At 44.1% G+C, this 19,707-nt stretch overlaps 1 protein-coding gene across 2 annotated transcripts in view; it reads left to right on the forward strand.

The window, feature by feature from the left end:
- The first annotated feature begins 13,856 nt into the window (after positions 1-13,856).
- The window catches only part of FRMD4A (FERM domain containing 4A), a 362,397-nt gene continuing 356,546 nt past the window's right edge, over positions 13,857-19,707 (forward strand). The window contains exons 1-2 of one of the 2 annotated variants that reach the window (XM_017740376.1): positions 13,857-13,938; positions 14,220-14,354. In XM_017740376.1, the coding sequence (XP_017595865.1) occupies positions 14,310-14,354 (45 nt within the window). In that variant the 5' untranslated portion in view covers positions 13,857-13,938; positions 14,220-14,309. Of the gene's footprint in view, positions 13,939-14,050; positions 14,122-14,219; positions 14,355-19,707 lie in introns of those variants that run through there. The other variant, XM_017740375.1, reaches the window with a different exon arrangement.

Here is a 19,707-nt window from a genome sequence, read left to right on the forward strand (position 1 = left end):
AAACATCACTGCCTAATTTGAGCTATACAGGCTTTTATTTATTTCCTTTGCAGTAAACATAGCATTAAATATGATGTCTGATAAGAACTTTCCTAAGAACACTTGAGTCACAAAGGAAGCTGGGAGCCCTAAATTGATTGTAAGTTAATCTGACATTTTAAAGGAAATTGTCATTATCTAATTCACCAGGAGCTGTTCTGAATGACTGTAAAAAAAACTGTTTTCATTTTGCTTAGATCTAGCACTGTAAAAGGTCACATACTTCTAAGCAGACCTCCTCAAATTACACAATACACTTGGAAAGATTTGCATTAGCAGAATTGGTATATTTAACTGTATTTTGATGAAGACAGTCAGTGTTCTTTGTTTCTGAAGAAAGGGAGGAAGGAAAGGCAAACCAGGATGCTGAAGTTCAAACACCTGTTTCTGTGTGTGTCACTCACAAGGCTTAGCACATAATTGACTTTTTTGATTTTCTGTTTGATTAAATTTAGAAGTAGAAAGAGAATTTTAGGTCAACATAAGACAAAAGTAATCTTTTCATATTAATTAATTTTTTTTCAAATAAAATTCAACAGTATTTTTTTTCCTCCAAACAAAAACACATACATCTTTATTTACCCTATCAGAGCAGAGTGGGAATTCACTTGCACTTAGCTTGAAACAATATCTCTTTTCGGTACCATTTGTTTGCTGATGCAAAGCAGAGAAGTTCCTGACTCTCTTCACTGACTTTACCGGTCTCTTGTTAAACTCTGGTGCCTCGGTGGTGTTTGGACAGAGCTGCACCTGTGCTTGTTAAGGTGTGTCCCAGGTGAGACTGACCCACAAGAAGATCCTTTGAAGATTTCAAATGAAGGAATAAGGGAGGGTGGAGAGAGGTAATTGCGGTGGTTTCTGGGAAAGAAGGAAGAGTCGTTATCAAGAGATATCACTGAAAGGTCTATCATCTTGTTGGCCTTGGAAAACAGCTTTGTTTAGGTAGAAGTTCCCAATTTTATGTTTGTATGGAAAATCTATTACCCTGAAGGAAGAATCTGAATGGGTTATAGAATATTAGCATTTCCCTGGCCAGGAGAGAGGAGATATAGGCTTCATGGATGGCACGCAGCTTCTTGATTCCTGATTTCCAGATGGTGGGCTTGGCTCTTCCGTCCTAAGGACAGCCAGTTTGTCACAGGCAGGTAAAACCCACTGGCCAAGGAAAGTGTAGTTGAGCCAACTGAAACTGGTGTGCGGGTTTTGTTTATTTTTTTGAGACTCAAACAGGTTGTGATGGGTTTTGGTTGTTTATTTTTTTGAGACTCAAACAGGTTGTGAAAAAATTTTAGGTCTGTTGCACCTAAATGGGGCTATCACAACATCTTGTCTCTATGGTTGCTCCTGCATGGAGCCATAAGAATTCAAATAGCAGAAGAGCAAATGCAGCTGTCCATGACTTGTGCACTGTCTGCCCAGATTAACAAGCAATACAGGCCAAGAGAGTGACTCTGTCACTAAACCCAAGCAGGGTAATCAGGATGCATCTGCCTCGAGGGGCTGGAGACATCCTCTGCTCAGGGGGTTTGGTGGATCAGGATGTTCACCATGACTCTGGATTTAGCCTGATGGTCTCATGCATTGTGTGGACCAGGAGAGGAGTGGGGCCCTAAGGAACATGTTGAACACAAAAGCAATGGTGTTGATCCCCACTGAGAAGGTGAGCACGAGTATTTCTGATCGTGGAGTCCAGCTGGGGGCCCTGAGCCATGTCAGAGATCCTTGGAGAGACTGTATTGAAGTACTGTTTGTTGGGATCTCAAGGAAATGAAATGATAAGTATTCCTGTTCTCTTCTAAAAATCCCATGTATTAGTCATGCAAATGGAGTGTCATTCCCTGGTGACACAGACCCAAACTAAAACGGGTTTTTTTCCAGCTTTGACTCTGTGTTTTGTTAACGCCACTCTGAAGGCTCTGCTCTGCTCTTCCACACTCCTACCTATGCCACTCCACATTCTGCTGAGGACAGTGGGGACATGAGAGCTGTCAAGTTGTGATAATGGTGCAAAATTCATGGTCTGAATATTCCATCTCAGCACAGCCTTTGCATACCTGAGCACTTAGATGTTGTAGGCCTGGGGCTGTGCAATATCGTGCAGGTAACATTACCCTCAGCTCAAGCATGTACTTCACTGAGTGGCAACATCTTGTGGAAATTAACAGGCATTTGCTTTATCCAAGGGAAGGCACTCCAAGTAAAATGCACATCTCTGAGCTACCAGCTCTCTCTGTGTACCTAGAAGAGCTGGAATTTGTTTTCTCAGTGAGAACCTGATCTAAATCCTCCTCAATTTCAGTAGGAAAATGTATTGAGCTCAGCAGACTCTAATTTAGGCACCCAGTGTAGCTGAAAATGCAGAGTAAAATATTATTTCACATGTATTTGCTTTGGAAGGAGTGAAGTGTGTTTTTTCAGCTGCCTGTGTAAGTGAAATTGCATGTTTAAACTGCTGGTGCAAGGCAGCCAGGACTTAAACAGCTGTGCCTGATGGCGGGGGAGAAAGTGCATTAACACCACATTTGAATCTGGAAAATTAAGGAAACAAAAATGCAGCAGAATGGCACTATAAAGCTTAAGGTTTATATGTGCATGTGGAGCCAAGTGTACCATCAGCATCTCTCAAGTTTTTGCTTTAGGAGGGCGCAGGGCAGCTCTCCCTTCTCCACCCTGTTGTTGCTGTTAAATGTTTTATTGAAACTCAGTGGGAGATACCACCCAGAACACACTCTAATGATGTACAAGAAGATGTCTTCTAAAGAAAAGCCTCTGTGGTACCTCAGAGACAAAATATTTGGTTTGAGCTACTTCTCTGGAGTGATGAAGACTGGAGATAAACTTGGTATTCTGCGCATCTCGAAATCCAAGGGAGCCCCCTGGAATTCCACCTGAGAGGTGATGCCCACATGCTCTGCAGGGCAGAGTGAGGTGTCTGTGAGTGGCTTAGCAGATAGGTCAGCTGGGTTAACACAGGGTCACAAGAGTTTGAGCTCACTCCCTTGGTCCATTGTGGGCATCAGTCCATGGTGTCCCACACCATTTGGGAGTGTTCCAGCCTCTTGATGCTTGACTGAGGCAATTGTCTTTTGTGTATTTCTCATCTGCACCTTCCTCCACTTTTTGGGTTTCTGGAAGAGCCTGGCATGAGCCCAGCATGGCCTTTTGGATTGCAGATTCATCTTATCACTTCAGGTTGGTTGGATGCCAAAATCTCTGCGGACAAGGAGATGGAGCTTTCCATCTCCTCACTGCTCAGCACTGTGGAGAGCACTGGCCCTTCATTAGGCAGTCTCAGGGTCTTGGGAGAGCTTAAACACATCTTGTTGTCCCTTGTGCTAATGTGATTGGAGATGCTGAGCTCTCTGGGGTCACCACAGTGCTATGCTCACACCTAAGAGCTGTCACCTCTCTGGCCCACGGCTGAGAGATCGTGAGGACGAGGAACTTGATAAGCTGCCTTAATGGCAAAGCCCAACATGGGGATGGGGAAAAATCAGTGTTTCTCTTGCAATAAGCTGAGGAGGGCTGGGAAGCCACCTTCCCAGCTGCAGAGTGACACAAGTAACAGTTTCTCCAAGGGGTTAAACTTGGTCTCCTAAAAAAGAAATTAGTTTCTTCCTTCAGGTCTGGTACCACACTTGAAACCAGCAAATAAGAAGTGGCGAGAAATGGATCTGTACACAGACCTGTGTCACTGTTCATACCCACAGATCTGAAGGGGTGGCCACTCAGTGGACCTACCTGTTAATTGCTATGGTCTAGAACAGCATTTAAATACATTTAGCTCTTTCTTTCCCCATAATATGAAAGCTACTGTGCATAATGTGCTCTATGGCCACCCGATTTCTAGGTGTAGAGCATTCCAGGCAGAGCCTTATCTGTCTACATCATTTGTCAGAGACACCAGACATCCAAAAATCTCTGGCTGATGTGGCACCTTCTCAATATCCCACCAATTTGGGTTCCTGGCAAGAGGAAAAAATAGGAAAATAGAAAAAACCACATCTGTGGAAAACTGGACATGCAATGTCCCTACATGGGTTTGGAGACCCAGTTCCTGGGTGCCCAGAGCTGTTATAGGGAGAACCTGATTAGATCAAGTGGAGAATAAAAGTGTCTTTAAAAATTGAGTTAGATGGGCAACCATAAAAGACTGGACTTAGGATTCATAAAACCAATATTCATTATGAAGTTGCTTTACTGTGAAATCACTGTTGGCTCTTTAATACTGTTAAGCATAAAATACAGTAACTATTCTGCAAACTAATTGCCAAGAAAGCAGAGGCAATCCATCTTGGCATTTGTTTATGTGCAATGAAGTTTTATAATCTAATTTGCAGATTACTAGCCCTGATATTTAAGGCAATTAATGGGCTGAGCTGAATTGCTCACTCCCTTATGTGAGGTTTTCACAGAACATATTTCTGGACTAAGGAAGGGTACTTAAAATTCTGCACTCACTTCTGTTTATTAATGGCTGTACTCCTCTGGAACTGTAGATGTTACCTTGTGAACACAGTTCTGTTTTTATTACTGGTCCTATAAATTAGTTACTTGTAACAGTAATTCAGAAATGAATAAAACTAATTTTCCTTTTTATTCCAAAATTTACTTCTGTTAAATATGACACTGTTACCCTGACTACATTATGGAACAGCAACTGAATGATGAACTCTTTACGCTCCGATAGCTCGCTCTGGCAAGCACCAACATACTGACTGCTGTAAATATTCTACATGCAAAAAGCCTTTGCATCTTACTGCTGCGAGCATAATTTTTTTCCCATCTTAAACCACTGTTTCTTCTACCTCGTTGTGGATTGTCAGCTCCTCAGTGTGAGCAATGCATCTTACTTAGGTCATGCCACAGCAGTCAGTGCCGAAATAGCTGTGGTAGCTTGGGAGGTTACAGTGCTGCGCTGAAAGCCAGGTGAACAAGTTGTGAAAGTATTCTTCACTTTCCTCTTCCTAGAGCCCACACTTTGCTCTGAAGTGAAGGATGATCCCAGTTCTAGTAAGGTATATGCACAATGTCTAACACCACAGGGTCAGCTACAGCTCTGATGGAAATCCAAGATGCAACTGTGGTACAAACAAATAGTTTTGACAGATCAAGAGTAGATGTTATATTTTCAGCCTGTGCTATTTTTATTCCTCAGTCCAAGGGGGATGACAAACCTCTTCGCATATCCCATCCTTGACACTCTTGGTATGGTTTCCTTGTTTTTGTATGGGAGCCTTCTGAATAATCACTTTAGTCTCCTCCTGGGTTTGCCTCAAGTGGTGGCTGAAGAAAACAGTAAACAAATGGAAGCATCCTGAGTAGTCAGCAGCCCCCAGGACCTGGGTCTGTGGTTTGCATGCACCCTCAAAGGCACACACAGCACTGCAGTGGTGCTTCCTGATCTCACAGCATGTACAACCAGCAACCCTGGCAATTGAGGGCAGCTCCCAATGCTAATGCTCAAGCTGAGATTTGCTGACAATGTTAAAATAGTCATTTAGGATTCTGCAGTAGCCAATGGAGAGAGCCCAAACTCTCCAGAGAGTACTCATCCCATTGGAAGATTAATGGGGTATGTAACCTGCCCTCTGGAGCTGCATGTGTTAGTCCACTCACTGGTGAGGAAGCTCTAATGAGTTGTCTTTGGCTGGATGTCTTCACTTATAAATTGTTTTTACTAGGTTGGGTGGCTCCAGGTCTGAGGACAGAAGCTGAGAATAGACAACTCTCAGTGACATTCACATTCAGGTACTTATTATTGGGTTTAACTTGTCTGGCTGTCTGCCCTAAAGCATTGTGTAGCAGAAGTCACTCAACATCCCACCAAACAAAACCTGAATGAAGTCCACAGCCAGAGAGGCTGTTCTGAGGCTGGAAGGCAGAGGCTCAGTGAGGAGAAAGGGGTTTCACAGGGGGATATATGTGGGCCTAAAGAAATGGACATGCAGCTCCCTGTTGCATCACAGACTGTCTCTGAGGATAGAGGCAACACTTACAGTGCTGCCCTAAAAGGACCCACAGGGCCTGACTTCAAAGTGTAGAGCCCTCAAACCCTCACTTTCGAGGCACTAAAACTGGTCCACTTGATGTGCTGAGGTTTTCACTAAAGTTTCAAAAGGTCAACCACACCTTTCAGACCCAACGGCAGTGCATGGGGCAAAGACTGGAATTCCCAGACCCTCCATAATCCCTAGCCACTTACATACAATCCTGCGCAGAAGCACTTATCCCTGTTTGTGTCATGATTTTTGTAATGGGACTTGGGTGGCCATAAAGACAGCTGCAATATATTGGCCTGAAAACATATTTAAAAGCCGAGTGAGTGTGTAATGAGATGCACTGAGAAGAAAAGGATTTCAGTGCTCTAGTCTTCCCCAGAGGAAAAGAAAATTGCATGATCTGTAGAAATACGAGGCATCATGTACCAAAGGTTTCAGGTCTCATCTGAAATAATGTAGATGGTGTTGGTCAATGCTGTTCAGGGAAGATAAATCCTAATTGATGTGGGTAGCAAGGGTTTCTAATGGAAAGAGACAGTCTTTTCCTCAGTAGGCTGCTGGAGAATTCATAGAGGGAAAAACAAAAGCTCAGAAGAAATTTGATTATCTCAAATGAGAGATCTCAAATCTAGAGATAAATCATTAGGATCTAGAGCTACTTCATTGAAATATATTGTCAGCACAAAGATTCAGTACTAGTTATCAATAAATGCAGGTGGGAAGTTAAAAATGCAAAGCAAAACGAAATCTGAAAGTTTTTTAGCACAGCTACACAGAGCTTGACTATAGAAGAACTAGCCTTGTCGATGAGAGATCACTTCCCCCAGGCTCTTTTAAATGAATACCATAATAAAAAGAAAAAAACCTGAATTGGTTGAAAAGTGCTGCTTAATTTCTCTAAATTCACATGTCCAGGTGCAGATTTAGCTCAAGTAGCACAAGCAGAGCCCAACAGATCATGCAACAGCACTGAGGAATAATGCATTTCCAGAAAACAAACATAACTGCAGCGGTGATGCACATTAGCAGACTCCACACCCTCTATTGGGACTCTGTGTTCAGCTGGACTCATGATATCTGAGTCTGCTGAGGCCATAATCTTGTAAATGTCAAATTAATATTAAACAATCATAATATGAAACCCAGGCCTTTCAAATTGAGTAAGATGGTTATTGAATGTTAATTATTATGCTGCTATTAAGTCATACTTTGAGTTACGACATGTTTATTTTTCTAGTTATTAACCTTCAGGGGTTTTTAAATTAGGAACGTCCCAGTGCACCATTAGAGTTAAGATCTCACATGATAAATTAAATAGAATATACGGTGGAAGAGCATCGGAGGTCGGCTTTTGGAATATTTAATGTCAGGTTTTTCTTTAATCTATATGTTTTCTTGACAGAGGTTTAAATGCTACAGGCTATTTCATAAAGTAGAGGGAGTTTGGAGTTTTGCTTGGAACTGGACTCCTCTCCTGGCTTGGTTGGTGTGGAGTGTGATAGCTGGGTGGGTATGTACTGGGGAAGACAAAATTCCCTCTGCTGTGGGCTGGTCCAGCTGCTCATGGGTGATGGGCGATGCCACATCTGGTTGAACCTGCCCTGTTTAGGACAGAAGTAGCTCATGTCCAAGGCTGCCCAGTCCCTGCTGAGCTCAGAACAGAAGAGTGGTGCTGATGGATGGGAAATACTTGAAGTGCCATTGGGTGTCAGCTCCCACTGGCCAGAGCTCAGCAGGAGATGCTTTGCCTCCCAAATATCAGGTGCCAGCTACCAGGATTCCTGAAATCTTGCACAGGCTGAAGGGGGACATGGAAGACAGGAGGCTTTCTGATGTTGAGAGGCAGAAGAAAGCAGGCCAACCTCATCTAAGAATTGAGAGAGGCAATAGCAGTGTGACAGATGGCCCCATGCAAGGGCAGTAGGTCTGCTCAGAGTCCATTCACTGCTGCTGATGGGAAGCCACCCCGCTTCCCACTCACATTTCTTGTATGTGAGTATGGCCTGCAGCTGTAAACCGGAATCCTTGCTACTCACTTACCTCTCTGGACATTCCATTTCTCATAAGTACCTACAAGAGCTTTTTCTGGCTTTCTGAGGTTTCTTGAAAGTGGGCATTTTCTTGAAAGGCTGGGCATTGCATCATGGTTGGCATGGAGGACACAAGAAGCCTCAATTCTCTTCCCAGCCCAGGCAGCTTCTGCAAGGGGACTCTGGTCTGGTATTCTTGTTTTGCCAGGTCTCACCCTCACACCTGTGGGAGAGGCGTGCAATTTTTTGCAAGGATTTTTGTACTCCAGTGATTGTCACCATCATGAAGAAGTGTCCAAGAAATATCTCTGCCTCTAGCAATGACGGTATGTCAGGAAAGTTTTGTGCAATCTCACTCTTGTCCATACAATTGATGATATTTTTAGGACACCTCTTATTCCATAGCAGTGTCTGTCAAAGCTAATTAGTGTTCAGACATAAGTCATCTGGAGAGTGAGACTGCTTAGCAATGAGCAGCCTGTGGGTTGCTTGCACAGCTCTACAGACAAATGATTCAGAGTTTCAATCAGGGAAGCTTTCAGCACTTGGATGGAGCCAGAGCCTCTGGTTTATATCACTCATGAGCAGCACTCTTTTCTTAGTGAACAGTTGCCAAAAAATGCAAGGCAAGGGAAATGTGCCAATCAACATATTAGAGATGAGTTTGAAATCAATCCTTCTCCTAGCCTGTGTCATATTCTAACCTGGTGTCCATCTAACCTGGACAGATTTCTAGCAATGTTTTCTGTAAACCTCCTCATTGAGGGAAAAAAGAAAATATTTTCTCAAATATTTAGTAGGGAACCCTTCAGTAAGTTCACCCTAAGGAGAGCATGGCAGTGAAGGAAGAGGCTGACCAGAGACCTTCCCCCTCAGATGTCTACACGTAGTGGCTTCATATGGCAGTCTGCTGGCTCCAGGAAGGACATTTCTCTTCCTATATGGTATTTCTTTGGCAGCCTGGAGTGTTATCCTTATCACTGCATTTTTAATTATCAAAGGCTTCTAGGAGAGTTTTCAGAAGGAGCGGTCCCAGCCCTGCTGGGATCTGTTTGTGGAGCATGACAAGTGACTTTTAGAGCAACTGGGTTGATGGAAGGGAGCACAGGAAGGTAAGGAGAAAAGCAAATTCAGTACGTTCCTTCCAGATCTTTTTTAAAGCTGAGTGAATAATTCCCAATGAATAATTTAGTTGTTGGCACCAAGCTTTGATCTTCCTTGGGGATATGCTACAAGCAAAATGTGGGTCCTCACATCTGTCTGAGTATTTTTTTGTGTAATTCTCTACAGCTTGGTAAAGCATCTTAGACTTCCCAGCTTTGTTACTTTCTTGCAGTTCATTGTATGAAGTGGTTCCTCCTTTGTGGATTAAAGCAGAAGCACTTCTGCCATGGCCATTCATCACACAAATTTGATTTCTATGACTAACACATACTTGAAAATAATCACTGAAGTTCCAGTAAAGATGCATAAGGAACACATGAATGGGCAAAGGAAATTGAATAAACTCAGACAGCTTTTAATACTCTCGCACCATATATCCTTTTCACACCACTGAAAGCTCATAGTTCTTTAAATTTAAGGTTAAATATTTACAAACATAGCATGAACTTTGATATATCTCAAGTTCCAGTGCTTGTTGAGCTCTCCATTGATTTCTTGGATTTGTAATTGTCTTGTAAATGGGTGTGATTCTGGTCATGTCACTGTTTATGGTAACATCATCAACCTTAGTGTACTATTTCCATGGCAAAAGAGTATCAGGACTTGCTTTATTAACTCCTTATAAATTGAGGTGACAACTTTAACTCCTCTTGATAAAATAATTTTTTCTGTATATGCCTTTGCTGAAACAAGGGGCCTCCTGGCACTTGTCATATAACTAGACAACATTTCACTCAAACACACATCTGTGGTGCAAGAAGGCAAATCAAAATTCATAACGGGATTTTGTTCTCTCACAAATGTCACAGCTGACTGGAGAGACAACTTTGACTTTGTGTGGTTAAACATGCATGGTAGCAATACATGAGAAATTTACTTTTGCTGAAAACTAGAGCTCCCATTTGCTCATTGAAGAAAAAAACCCGGGAAATAATAACAAATATAAGCTCTGTACCAGATGTACTCAAGTCTTGCAATTAACCCTGAATTCTGTCTTGCCTTTATTCATACCTTTAGTAACACCTTCTTCTCAGCCTTCTGCTGAAGACAGCAGGTGCCCATCAGTTTCTGGATGTCCATGAACAGGCAGCATAATGTGCTTCTAGCAGAGGGTTTTCCTGCCACATTGCATTACCAGAACCTCAACTTACATCCCCAGCAAACACCAGCTCTAACAAAGGCGACCCACCATGATATTTTGTATCTATGCTTATTTATCTCTGTCAAAGTTCTACCAGTGATAACACTGGAATTGGAGGATCTGTCTATATATAAACCAGTCTGCAAGTGATTTGTGTCTTCTTACTGGTATCAATTTTAATTAATCCAGAGTTTGCGGTAATATTTTTTCTTCGAGTGATTGTAAGCAGTTACTTTGTTGACCAATTGTAGCAGCTATTTATCTTAAAATGCAGGGGGGAAAAAAGAACACAACTAATCAATTCTTTTGCTAAGGTCTCAGAATCACAGAGCAGAGAAACACAGAATCAATGAGGTTGGAAAAGGCCTCTGAGATCATTGCATCCAACCTATGACCAAACACCACCGTGTCAACCAGACCATGGCACTGAGTGCCACGTCCAGGTTTTCTTAAACACCCACAGGGATGGTGACCCCACCACCTGCCTGGGCAGCCCATTCCAATGTCTAATCACCCCTTCTGTGAAGAAATTCTTCCTAGTATTCAATATAAACCTCCCCTGCTGCTGCTTGAGGCCATGTCCTCTCGTCCTGTCGCTGGTTTCCTGGGAGCAGAGCCTGACCCCCACCTGGCTACACTCTCCTGTCAGGAAGTTCTAGAGAGTGATAAGGTCACCCCTGAGCTTCCTTTTCTCCAGGCTAAACACCCCCAGCTTCCTCAGCTGCTCCTCACAGGACTTGTGCTCCAGCCCCTTCCGCAGCTCCACTGCCCTTCTCTGGACCCCTCCAGCACCTCAATGTCCTTCCTGAATTGAGGGACCCAGAACTGAGCACAGCACTTGAGATGTGGCCTCAATGTAATAGTTTTAGGCCTTGAAACAAAACCACAAGTCTGTAGTTTTAACTGTATCCATCAAGTTCCTTCAAAAATTTTTTCTTCTTGTCTCTTGACAACCTGCAGTGAATAATGATCTATGTTTTTCCTCTTGTGCTACAAAATTTATTCACTTAAATAGTAGAAAATGGCTAAGCTATAGGTAAGTTTGCAAATATACCTTGAAGCCATAGATCATACACTTGTACACAGATGGCTCCCTACAGATGATCATTACTCTGAGACTTGCAGAGCTCAGGAAAAACCTAGGAATTTCTCAAGGACACTAAAAATCATAACTAGCTCCTGGTGTTTGATGAATTTTTACCTTGCCCAACTGTGGAGTGAATTCAGGAGCTAGAGATGGAAGAACCATCCACACTTCCAGGTTCTTCATTTTAGTTGAGTCCAAAAATGCAGGAATAGGCGGTTTCCTTAAAACCTCTTGGCAAAGGAGAAACCTTGCTTGTCAAACTCGAGAGCTACTGAACACGTAATTTCTGCAGTCCCCTTCTTACAGAACTTCAGATTGGGTTAGTGTAGGGGAAAATGTAATAGCCTTGGGATATTTGTTATGGTGCCGTTGAAATAGATTTAGTTACATATTTTATCATCTGATGCCTTGAGACCTTAATCTTTTATTATGCATATTTTCCCCTTTCAAGAGACGTTTAAGTAGCCTGTTTTTCCTCTCCTTGCAACAGCCAACAACCTGTTTGTCTTCAGGGATAAAGACAAATCTCTTGGAAGGGACTGCAGCAGATCACATTGTGTGACAGTTCATAGTTTCTGATGGTTGTGAGGAAAGGGTGACCCACTGCAGACAGCCACAATGGGCATTGCAGTTAGAAAATACCTTGAAACTGTCTCAGCTCTTTGGTGGGTTGAAGCAACTGGCTGAAGGCCAGAGCTCCCTGATGCTTGGGTACCTTTGGGGGTCTCTCAGTGGAGATGACTCACACACAAGGAGTGGAGATGAGCATGGCTGCTGGCAAGTGTGATCACAGGAGCTACGTTCACTGCAGGTAAAGAGCTCAGGTCTCAGAAAGAAATCAGTGAATACCACCTTCAGGTGTAGGTCAGCAGACTTTCCCTGAGTGTTGATGTCTGTGACCCAAAACCAAGGAGGGAGAACCCCAGAAAATGCCTTCCTGTGTGTCCATGAGTGAGTTTGCGCTACCCCTTGAGAGGTGACCCCTCTGTGTAGGAGTGGCTTCCCCCTCCCACACCTCTTGGTGGAAAACGTGGGGAGAGGAAAGCCCTTGCCATCACCACCCAGGCTTGGTGATACAGTGAGGACGGGAGTGGATTTCACTGACCTATGGATTTAAATGAAACAAACCCAAGTTTCCCTATCTGTCACATGCCACGTAGGAAGGGGGAGGTATGGCTATGCCACAGATGTCCTGGATGACCTTCCCAGGGCAATGTCTGCAATCCCACATGTCACTGTGTTCCCTTTGGTAAAACATAGTAAAAAGTGATCAAGAGAGTTTGGGCAAACAAGCACTCCAGAGCTGTACATGTCAGAGCTGACCTGCCAGATGTAACTTCCAGAACACAAGGAAGGATTTCTGCTGCCTTCATGGAGACAGTAATTTAATTCTCTCTTCTATCCTGGTGCCAATTTCTATAAAAGTTGCAGGAATGACATGTGTCAGAGAATTCAACTCTGGTTGAATTTGTCTGAAACTTTTAATTGGGCTCCAAAATCATGGGGGGAGGGAGGGGAATGTGCACGTGGGAGTTGGAATATGAACAGACATTGTCATTAGATGGAGCCTAACAGTTTAGGAAAGGAAGCCAAAATTCTGCTTCTTCAGAGGGGTGATATGAGTGTTGACACACTGAAATCCAGGAGGCTTCTGAGCCCCACAAAATAGGGGTCTGACAGGTCTGTCAGGGCACAGCTGCATTAGAGGACCGGCCTTCCTACCAGGATGCTCTGTTTATTTTTAAAGCCTTTTCAAGAGCCATCTTCCATTTACACCCAACATTAAGCAAGGTGCTTATTTTCAGGGCTAATTTGTCTCTGCGTCTTAAGCGGGCACATTTTCACAATTGGCCGTCTGCGGCCCCCCGAGCTGCGGGAGCTCGGCGGGGGATGGCAGCGCGTCTCTTCTCGGGAAGGGAGGGAAGGGGGGGCTGCCTGGCTGCCGTCTCCATGCGGTACAGGCAGCGTGATCAGAGCGCTAACACAACAGCCTGTGTAATTACATGTTTCTGGGAAGTGTGTTAGCTCCATGGGGAGCTGAGTCCATTTGGAGGGAAGGAGGAGGAAGAGACTTGCTTTGGGGGGCGTAAGGTGAAAAGGGTCAGTGAGTAACCCAGCTCTCGCTCGAATACGATAAAGGTAATTGTTGCTCTCAAGTGAGCATCGGGTGCTTCCTGGCTCTGTCTGCTCTCATTGCTCATGCCTGTGTTATGCAGGCGTCTGCTCTCCTGAGCAGGCGAAGCAGGGCTTTGCGAGAAGAGATTTGACCCTGTTGGAAGCGGTACGTGGCGATATTTGACGTTGTTTCTGCGCTAGCATCACCAGGGCAGGGAGGAAAATGCAGAGTCAGGGGCACGGCACTTCTGTGTTACCTAGGATTTATTTAGGTGGAGGAAGGACCATGGCAATTAAGAGCAATTAATTACAGTCTGCGAGCTGGGGCAGGGGGAGGATGGCTTGGACCTAACCTGTCATGTAGGTGTTTGATACATGTCCTATGCTGCTGCTGCTGCTGCTTTCTGTGGTGGCGTGCGCCTGAGCTTTAAATATCCTGCAGTTCCTGATATCTTGTTTCTCCAGCCGGCTCTCTGTTTCATTTTCCTCTTCTCTCTAGTGTAAAATTTGGCCTAGCTTAAGCTTCTTTCCCTGGCTGTGAAGGTTATTTCCTTCCCTCCTCTCCTCCCCACCCCCTCATCCATCCTCTCCTCCTCTTGCAAATGCTCTCCGACCCTGATTTGGGGTTTCTCTCCCTGCAGTTAGCTGTGGTCTCTGTGGATGATTTGCTGTGACGGAGGGCCGAGGGCTGACCAAGTCGTGGGGAGGATTTGTATGTAGGAAGAGAGGAGATGGCTGTGCAGCGTGCTCCCGAATCTGCTCTGAGCCTGCTGATGGTAAGTGCTTGCTGAAATCCATTTGGGAAGGGGGGGTGGGCGAGGGGAGCTGCACCGCATGGATTCAGGGCTCCAAATCCACAGGAGGATTTTGTGTGAGCCAGTGCTTGGCTTTTACAGGTCCCAGGGAACTTTGCACAGGGCTCATCTGGGGCTTGCAGAGACATTCCTCCCACGATGGGTTTTAGCACATCTGGACCAATGCTCAAGGCAGGATTTTGAAGTCACCTTTCCAGCAGAGCTGGCACTTGCATTCGGGGTTTATCCTGAGCAGAAGATTTCATTTAGCTCATTAAATCTGTGTCCTGAATTCTCACGTCCTCCTGCTTTCTCCTGCTTTTGCCCTTGCTGATTGTGAGACAACTTAAAAGATGAGACGGAGAGCTTGATTTCTCTGCTGGTTGAGAGGCATGTTTTTAGCTGTGACCAGACTCAGCTGTGGTATCACTTGGGGAATGGTCCTCTAATGCAGTGAATGGCCATTCAGCTTGCTGCAGAGTGTGTCAGATCTCCTACTGACTGCAGACCACAGGGTAATGACTGGTATTTATCTGAGCTATTTGCTACATGTTGAGCCACTGACCTACTTCTGAAAGTTCTGCATATTTATAATATTTTAAAGAAGATTATTTAGCAGAACACGTGCCTGACTCTAGAAACATGCCAGTGTCCTGCTGCAATTAAAATAAACCCTTTTGGTGGGGTATTAGAGAGTTGCTTAGCTTTACTGATTTTATTTTTTTTTTTCCCCCTCTGGTACTTCTGTTGCCATTCTCTGTGCAGCAGCATCAGAGATGGTTTTAGTGTTTTAGATCTCTGCTGGATGTTTTTCTACCTAAATGTCACTGTAACATTTCCACTGGAGAGTTGTTACAAGTAGCATGTGTGTGTGTGCACATGTGCGTGAGAATGCATGGATATGTAGGCATTATATACATATTTATATAATTATTGTCATTATTACTGATCTCTCTTCTGATTGCATTAGGAAATGGTCCCTAGCACTCAGAGACATGATGAGTTTAGTAAAGGGAATGCTGCAGGATAAGAGCCCTGCAGTGCCTAAGGTTGTTAACAAAGGTCAAGTTGAGAAAAGCAAATTTTATGTCCATTACTCAAAATGCTAAACATGCTATTAAGCCTCCACATGGTTTGTTTTATATTTGTCAGTGACTGACTTGCTGTGCAAGCTCATTTTATTTCCTCTTGCTTACCTCTGGCCTTCCTGGCTTCCTAAACGACCTCTTTCTAATTTCTCTTTCAAAAATAAATTGTTGAGTGTCTGTAACCCCTGTGTCATTGTTTGGGCTCTATATGCTTTTAGTTTCAGTACCCTCTGAATTCTCTAGTTGAACCTCTCTTTCCCCAGTTTCTGTACTCCTTGAATAGATCTTGTCAAACTTCAGGGCAGTGCCAAGCTGTCAGCAAATAATTCTCTTCTAAAATGCGGCTTTCTGTGGCTGCACGGCCTTGCCTCGGTTGTTATTTTTAGGTGTGTCGGGTGTTTCTGCAGCTCTGGCCTGTAACCAGAACTCCTTGGGTGTCCTCACCTTGGGCACAGACCCATGTGGATAGGCTGAGTTGGGTGTCCCCAGCCAAAGTGGTCCCTGCCTTTGACCCTGTGGATGGCTGGGGGCTGGTAGGGGTGAGATGTATTTCTGGGCTGAGAGTGGATTCATGCACTGCTCTGGCATGGTCTGGCACTAGAGGTTGGTTATGGGTGTGGAAAAGGTGATTTGCTGTGGAAAATGCTCCACTTTGCAAACTGCTTTTTTGCCTTGGGTTTTTCTTGGGTTGTGAATCAGCTTAGTTAACTATAGAAACCTCATCCTTTCCCCTCTGCTCTGCCTTGGCTTTGATTGCACGCTCTAGCAGGCTCCCCTTGAATCAATAATAAATTCTTGCATAATTCATCCCACAATTAGCAGCTATGATGGCATCTCTTCTAAAACTGCCACCCTCCAGAGATTTAAAGATTAGATGTCTTTGGGAAGTCCACAGAAGTAGGTTTTAATACTTCAGTGAGCATTCTCCAGTGAGAGAGTTTTCTTTTAGCAGGGAGGAGAATTTCAGCACTGCATTTCCTCTGCAATAGGATGCAGAATGTGCATCCAACCATCCACTTTTCATGAGACATAATCAGCAGCATTTGGCAGTGCTGCATCATAGTCTGAAAATATTCCTTCTCAATGGGGTACCTCAGAGCACTTTGTGCTGCAAGTAAAGAAACCGAGGTACAGAGCCATTCATTGCCTTTCCTGGAATTTGATGCACTAAGTGATCCAAATCAGGAGTTTGCTCATCCCAAAAGCCTTTCTGGTTGATGAAGGAAGATGGACATCTCTGGAGTGTGGGCTTTCTTTCCTATAGAAGGACCATCTGTAGGACATGTGTGCCCCAGCAGAGAGGCGCTCATGGGACCAGGTGGCACTTCAGGGTGCCAGCCGTGATGACAGCTCATGGTGACTTACCTGTGTCCAGTAAATGCTACCCAGGACATGGTGTTGGTGTGGCCCAGAGCAGCTCCCAGGCAGCAGGTCAGTGGGGAGTTGCACATTTCTTGTGCAGCCATTATCTCATTACACCTGCCGTCTTAGTTGGACAGATCCCACTTCTCTTTAGTGACAGAAATATTGAGTATATAATTAATTAATCTAAATTTAATTGCTTTTTGTTTTTATGATGGTTTCTAGCCAGTTTAATACTCAAGTGTGCCTTTCCCTCTGTTTGTAGTGATTATTTCTTCTTCTTCTTTTTTTACTTTCCTCCCAGACCAGGGAACAAGGCTCAATGAAGAAGATTTTCAGTCTTAAACATATATTTTCCTAGAATAAATGTATTGTTTTCATACAAAGACTGCAATCTGCAAATATAACTGCAACTTATCCATTCTGGTAAATATCTCGTACTGCAAATGACTCTGCATTGTGCCTGGTCTGCAGGACTCCTGCCTCTACCTTGCTCCAGAAATCACAGAAGATGAGGGATGTTGCCTGGTTCAGTATGAAGGAAATTGGGCTGAACTGTGTCCAAAGTGGCTCTGCCTGTAGCATTATCAAAGCATTAAAACAGAGCTTCCTCAGCTTCTGTGAATCAAGAGAGGGGAGCCTCTAAGCATGAAATAGCAAATATTTTGTTAGGACTGATAACACCTGCTGTGTTAAGATCATTAATACTGATGGGAGTGATACCAATAGGTTTTTATGTCTATCTTATTAGTATATTGTAAAATTTTAAAGCTGCAGACATGTTGATTGCACATAGTTTAACAGCACAATAAGTTACGATACCTGGTGTCTCCTGAGACAGCATTACTGCATCTCATGAAAATACATCTTAAGGACTTGACCTTCAAACTACTCTAGGTCATAACACCAACACTAATTAATCTGTGTTAAATGACAACAGAGGTTCCAATGAGCAAGGTATACAGCTCAGTGTTTACGAATTAATCTAAAATGATCTTAAAATGCTAGGGAAGAGAAGCACAGTTCTCTCTTTGCAGTAAAGCTTCAGCTTCTAGCTCCAGCTAGCTGCTCTCACCCTCTTCATCAAAATGCAATTTTTCCCTGGTTATAATCCAGCTTTACTCTTTCTGATCTGTATATACAAATACTTTCCTTGAAGAAATAACAGTATAACATTAGAAAATAAATACACTTGTAAATTAATGGTAACTGCTTGTGTTTGGAGGAGCATCATTAATTTCAGGGGTCTTCATGTGATGCTTTCATATGGTGAAATTCATTATTTTGGGTCTTGGATGAGTTGCATCCAAACTGAGGCTGGAATAGAGGTGTATGTGAGATTCCTTCATTGCATGGGACTTGGTTATTTCTGTAGTTCAGGGAGAAAAAGGCCAGCAGGGAATTTGGAGCATTAACTCAGTCTGTGGTGTTCACAATGCCCGGGCTGAAGAGTGAGAAATTGGGTGGCCAGCACAGTATTGAGGCTTCTGACCTTGGTGTTTCTTTGTTCTACTGGGAGGCAGACACCTGCAACAGAAAGATGTGAAAACTGCTCAGTTTCTAAACTGCATCAGAATTAATTGGCATCTGACTGCCACTGTCCACTGAAAATTCCAGATTTCTGATGTGATTCCTCCTTTTTGAGAGGGTTGTCCTGAATCATCCTTCCATCCATCAAGCGAAACGACACTGGAGTCCTCAAAACAGCGTGAACCTCCTTGATCTGATAATTTTTCTGAAGTGTAGCACTGAACTCTACAGAATTGCTCTTAAAACACATTCCAAGATTTAACTGTATCCTTACTAAACCCTATGAGGGCCATGCCCTTCTTGGTTGGCTTCTGAGCTGTTGGACCTGACAGCATTCCAGATATTCCATAAATTATTTCGTATGCTTAACTGCTACATTTTATGTCTGAAGTCCACCCCTGTGAAGACAAATTTGGTAACTAAAATGATATAGAGCTTCCAAGTCCCATTTAGACCTAGGACTGCCCCCTCCCCCCAGAAAGCTGTGTTCTGTCCCCCTCAAACCTCTAGACAGATTGCAGCAGCACGGCTCAGCTTGGAGGATCATATTAAAACCTTTGGGAGCAGCAAGGTTACAGTGGAAGGATGAGGTCATTTTCTGCCTCTCTCATCTCAGGCTTAAATTATTTCTGCATTGACAGTGTGCAAAAGCCCTAGACATTCAAACCTCCTTGCCACAACCTTATCTACAGGCCACGCTGCCCTGGAAGGTCAATGCTTGACACGCTCTTTCCATGGAAACAAAACCCACTCATTGCATTCTGTGGCGTGGTGAGGAGGTTAATGCAGCTCTCAGCTGATGCTGAGGCGGGATAACGTGTCAGCAGTGCGTGACCAATACTCGCCACTCTGGGTGTGAGCAGCATTGCTTGGGAATGAATAACGCCTTCCCCCGGGATCCTGCTGTGCCGCTGACATCTGGCCCTCTTCAGCTTCATGCCCAAAATGAGGTCTGTAGGGACACTTGCACAGCAAGGGGAGGTGATTATGCAGCCCTCTCCACCCTACTTTCACAGATATTTCCACCGCGCAGGTGTGTGGGCTCCACCCGCAGCCTTCCCAGAAGGTCTGGGCAGGAGATGATAACGTACCACGGCACCCGGAGGTCGCTGGGGAGGATCTGTGCTGGCAGGAATCTCCTTTCCTCCCTGGCTCTGTCCTTGCTCCAGCCAGGCAGTAATTTGCTAATGGGCTTCACGAGCAGCAATAGCTGAGCTGTGCTGGTTGCTCTTTTAGAGGAGAGAATGAGAGCAGCAAATTCCTGCTTGGTGCTGTGTGGCTGCATGCTACCGTGGACTGGGAATTTAGCCATTTCTTGTTGATAATTTCCCCTGTAGCACTGAATTATTTCTGAA

This window comes from Corvus brachyrhynchos, unplaced genomic scaffold (assembly GCF_000691975.1).
Source record: "Corvus brachyrhynchos isolate BGI_N302 unplaced genomic scaffold, ASM69197v1 scaffold307, whole genome shotgun sequence".
NCBI lineage: Eukaryota > Metazoa > Chordata > Aves > Passeriformes > Corvidae > Corvus > Corvus brachyrhynchos.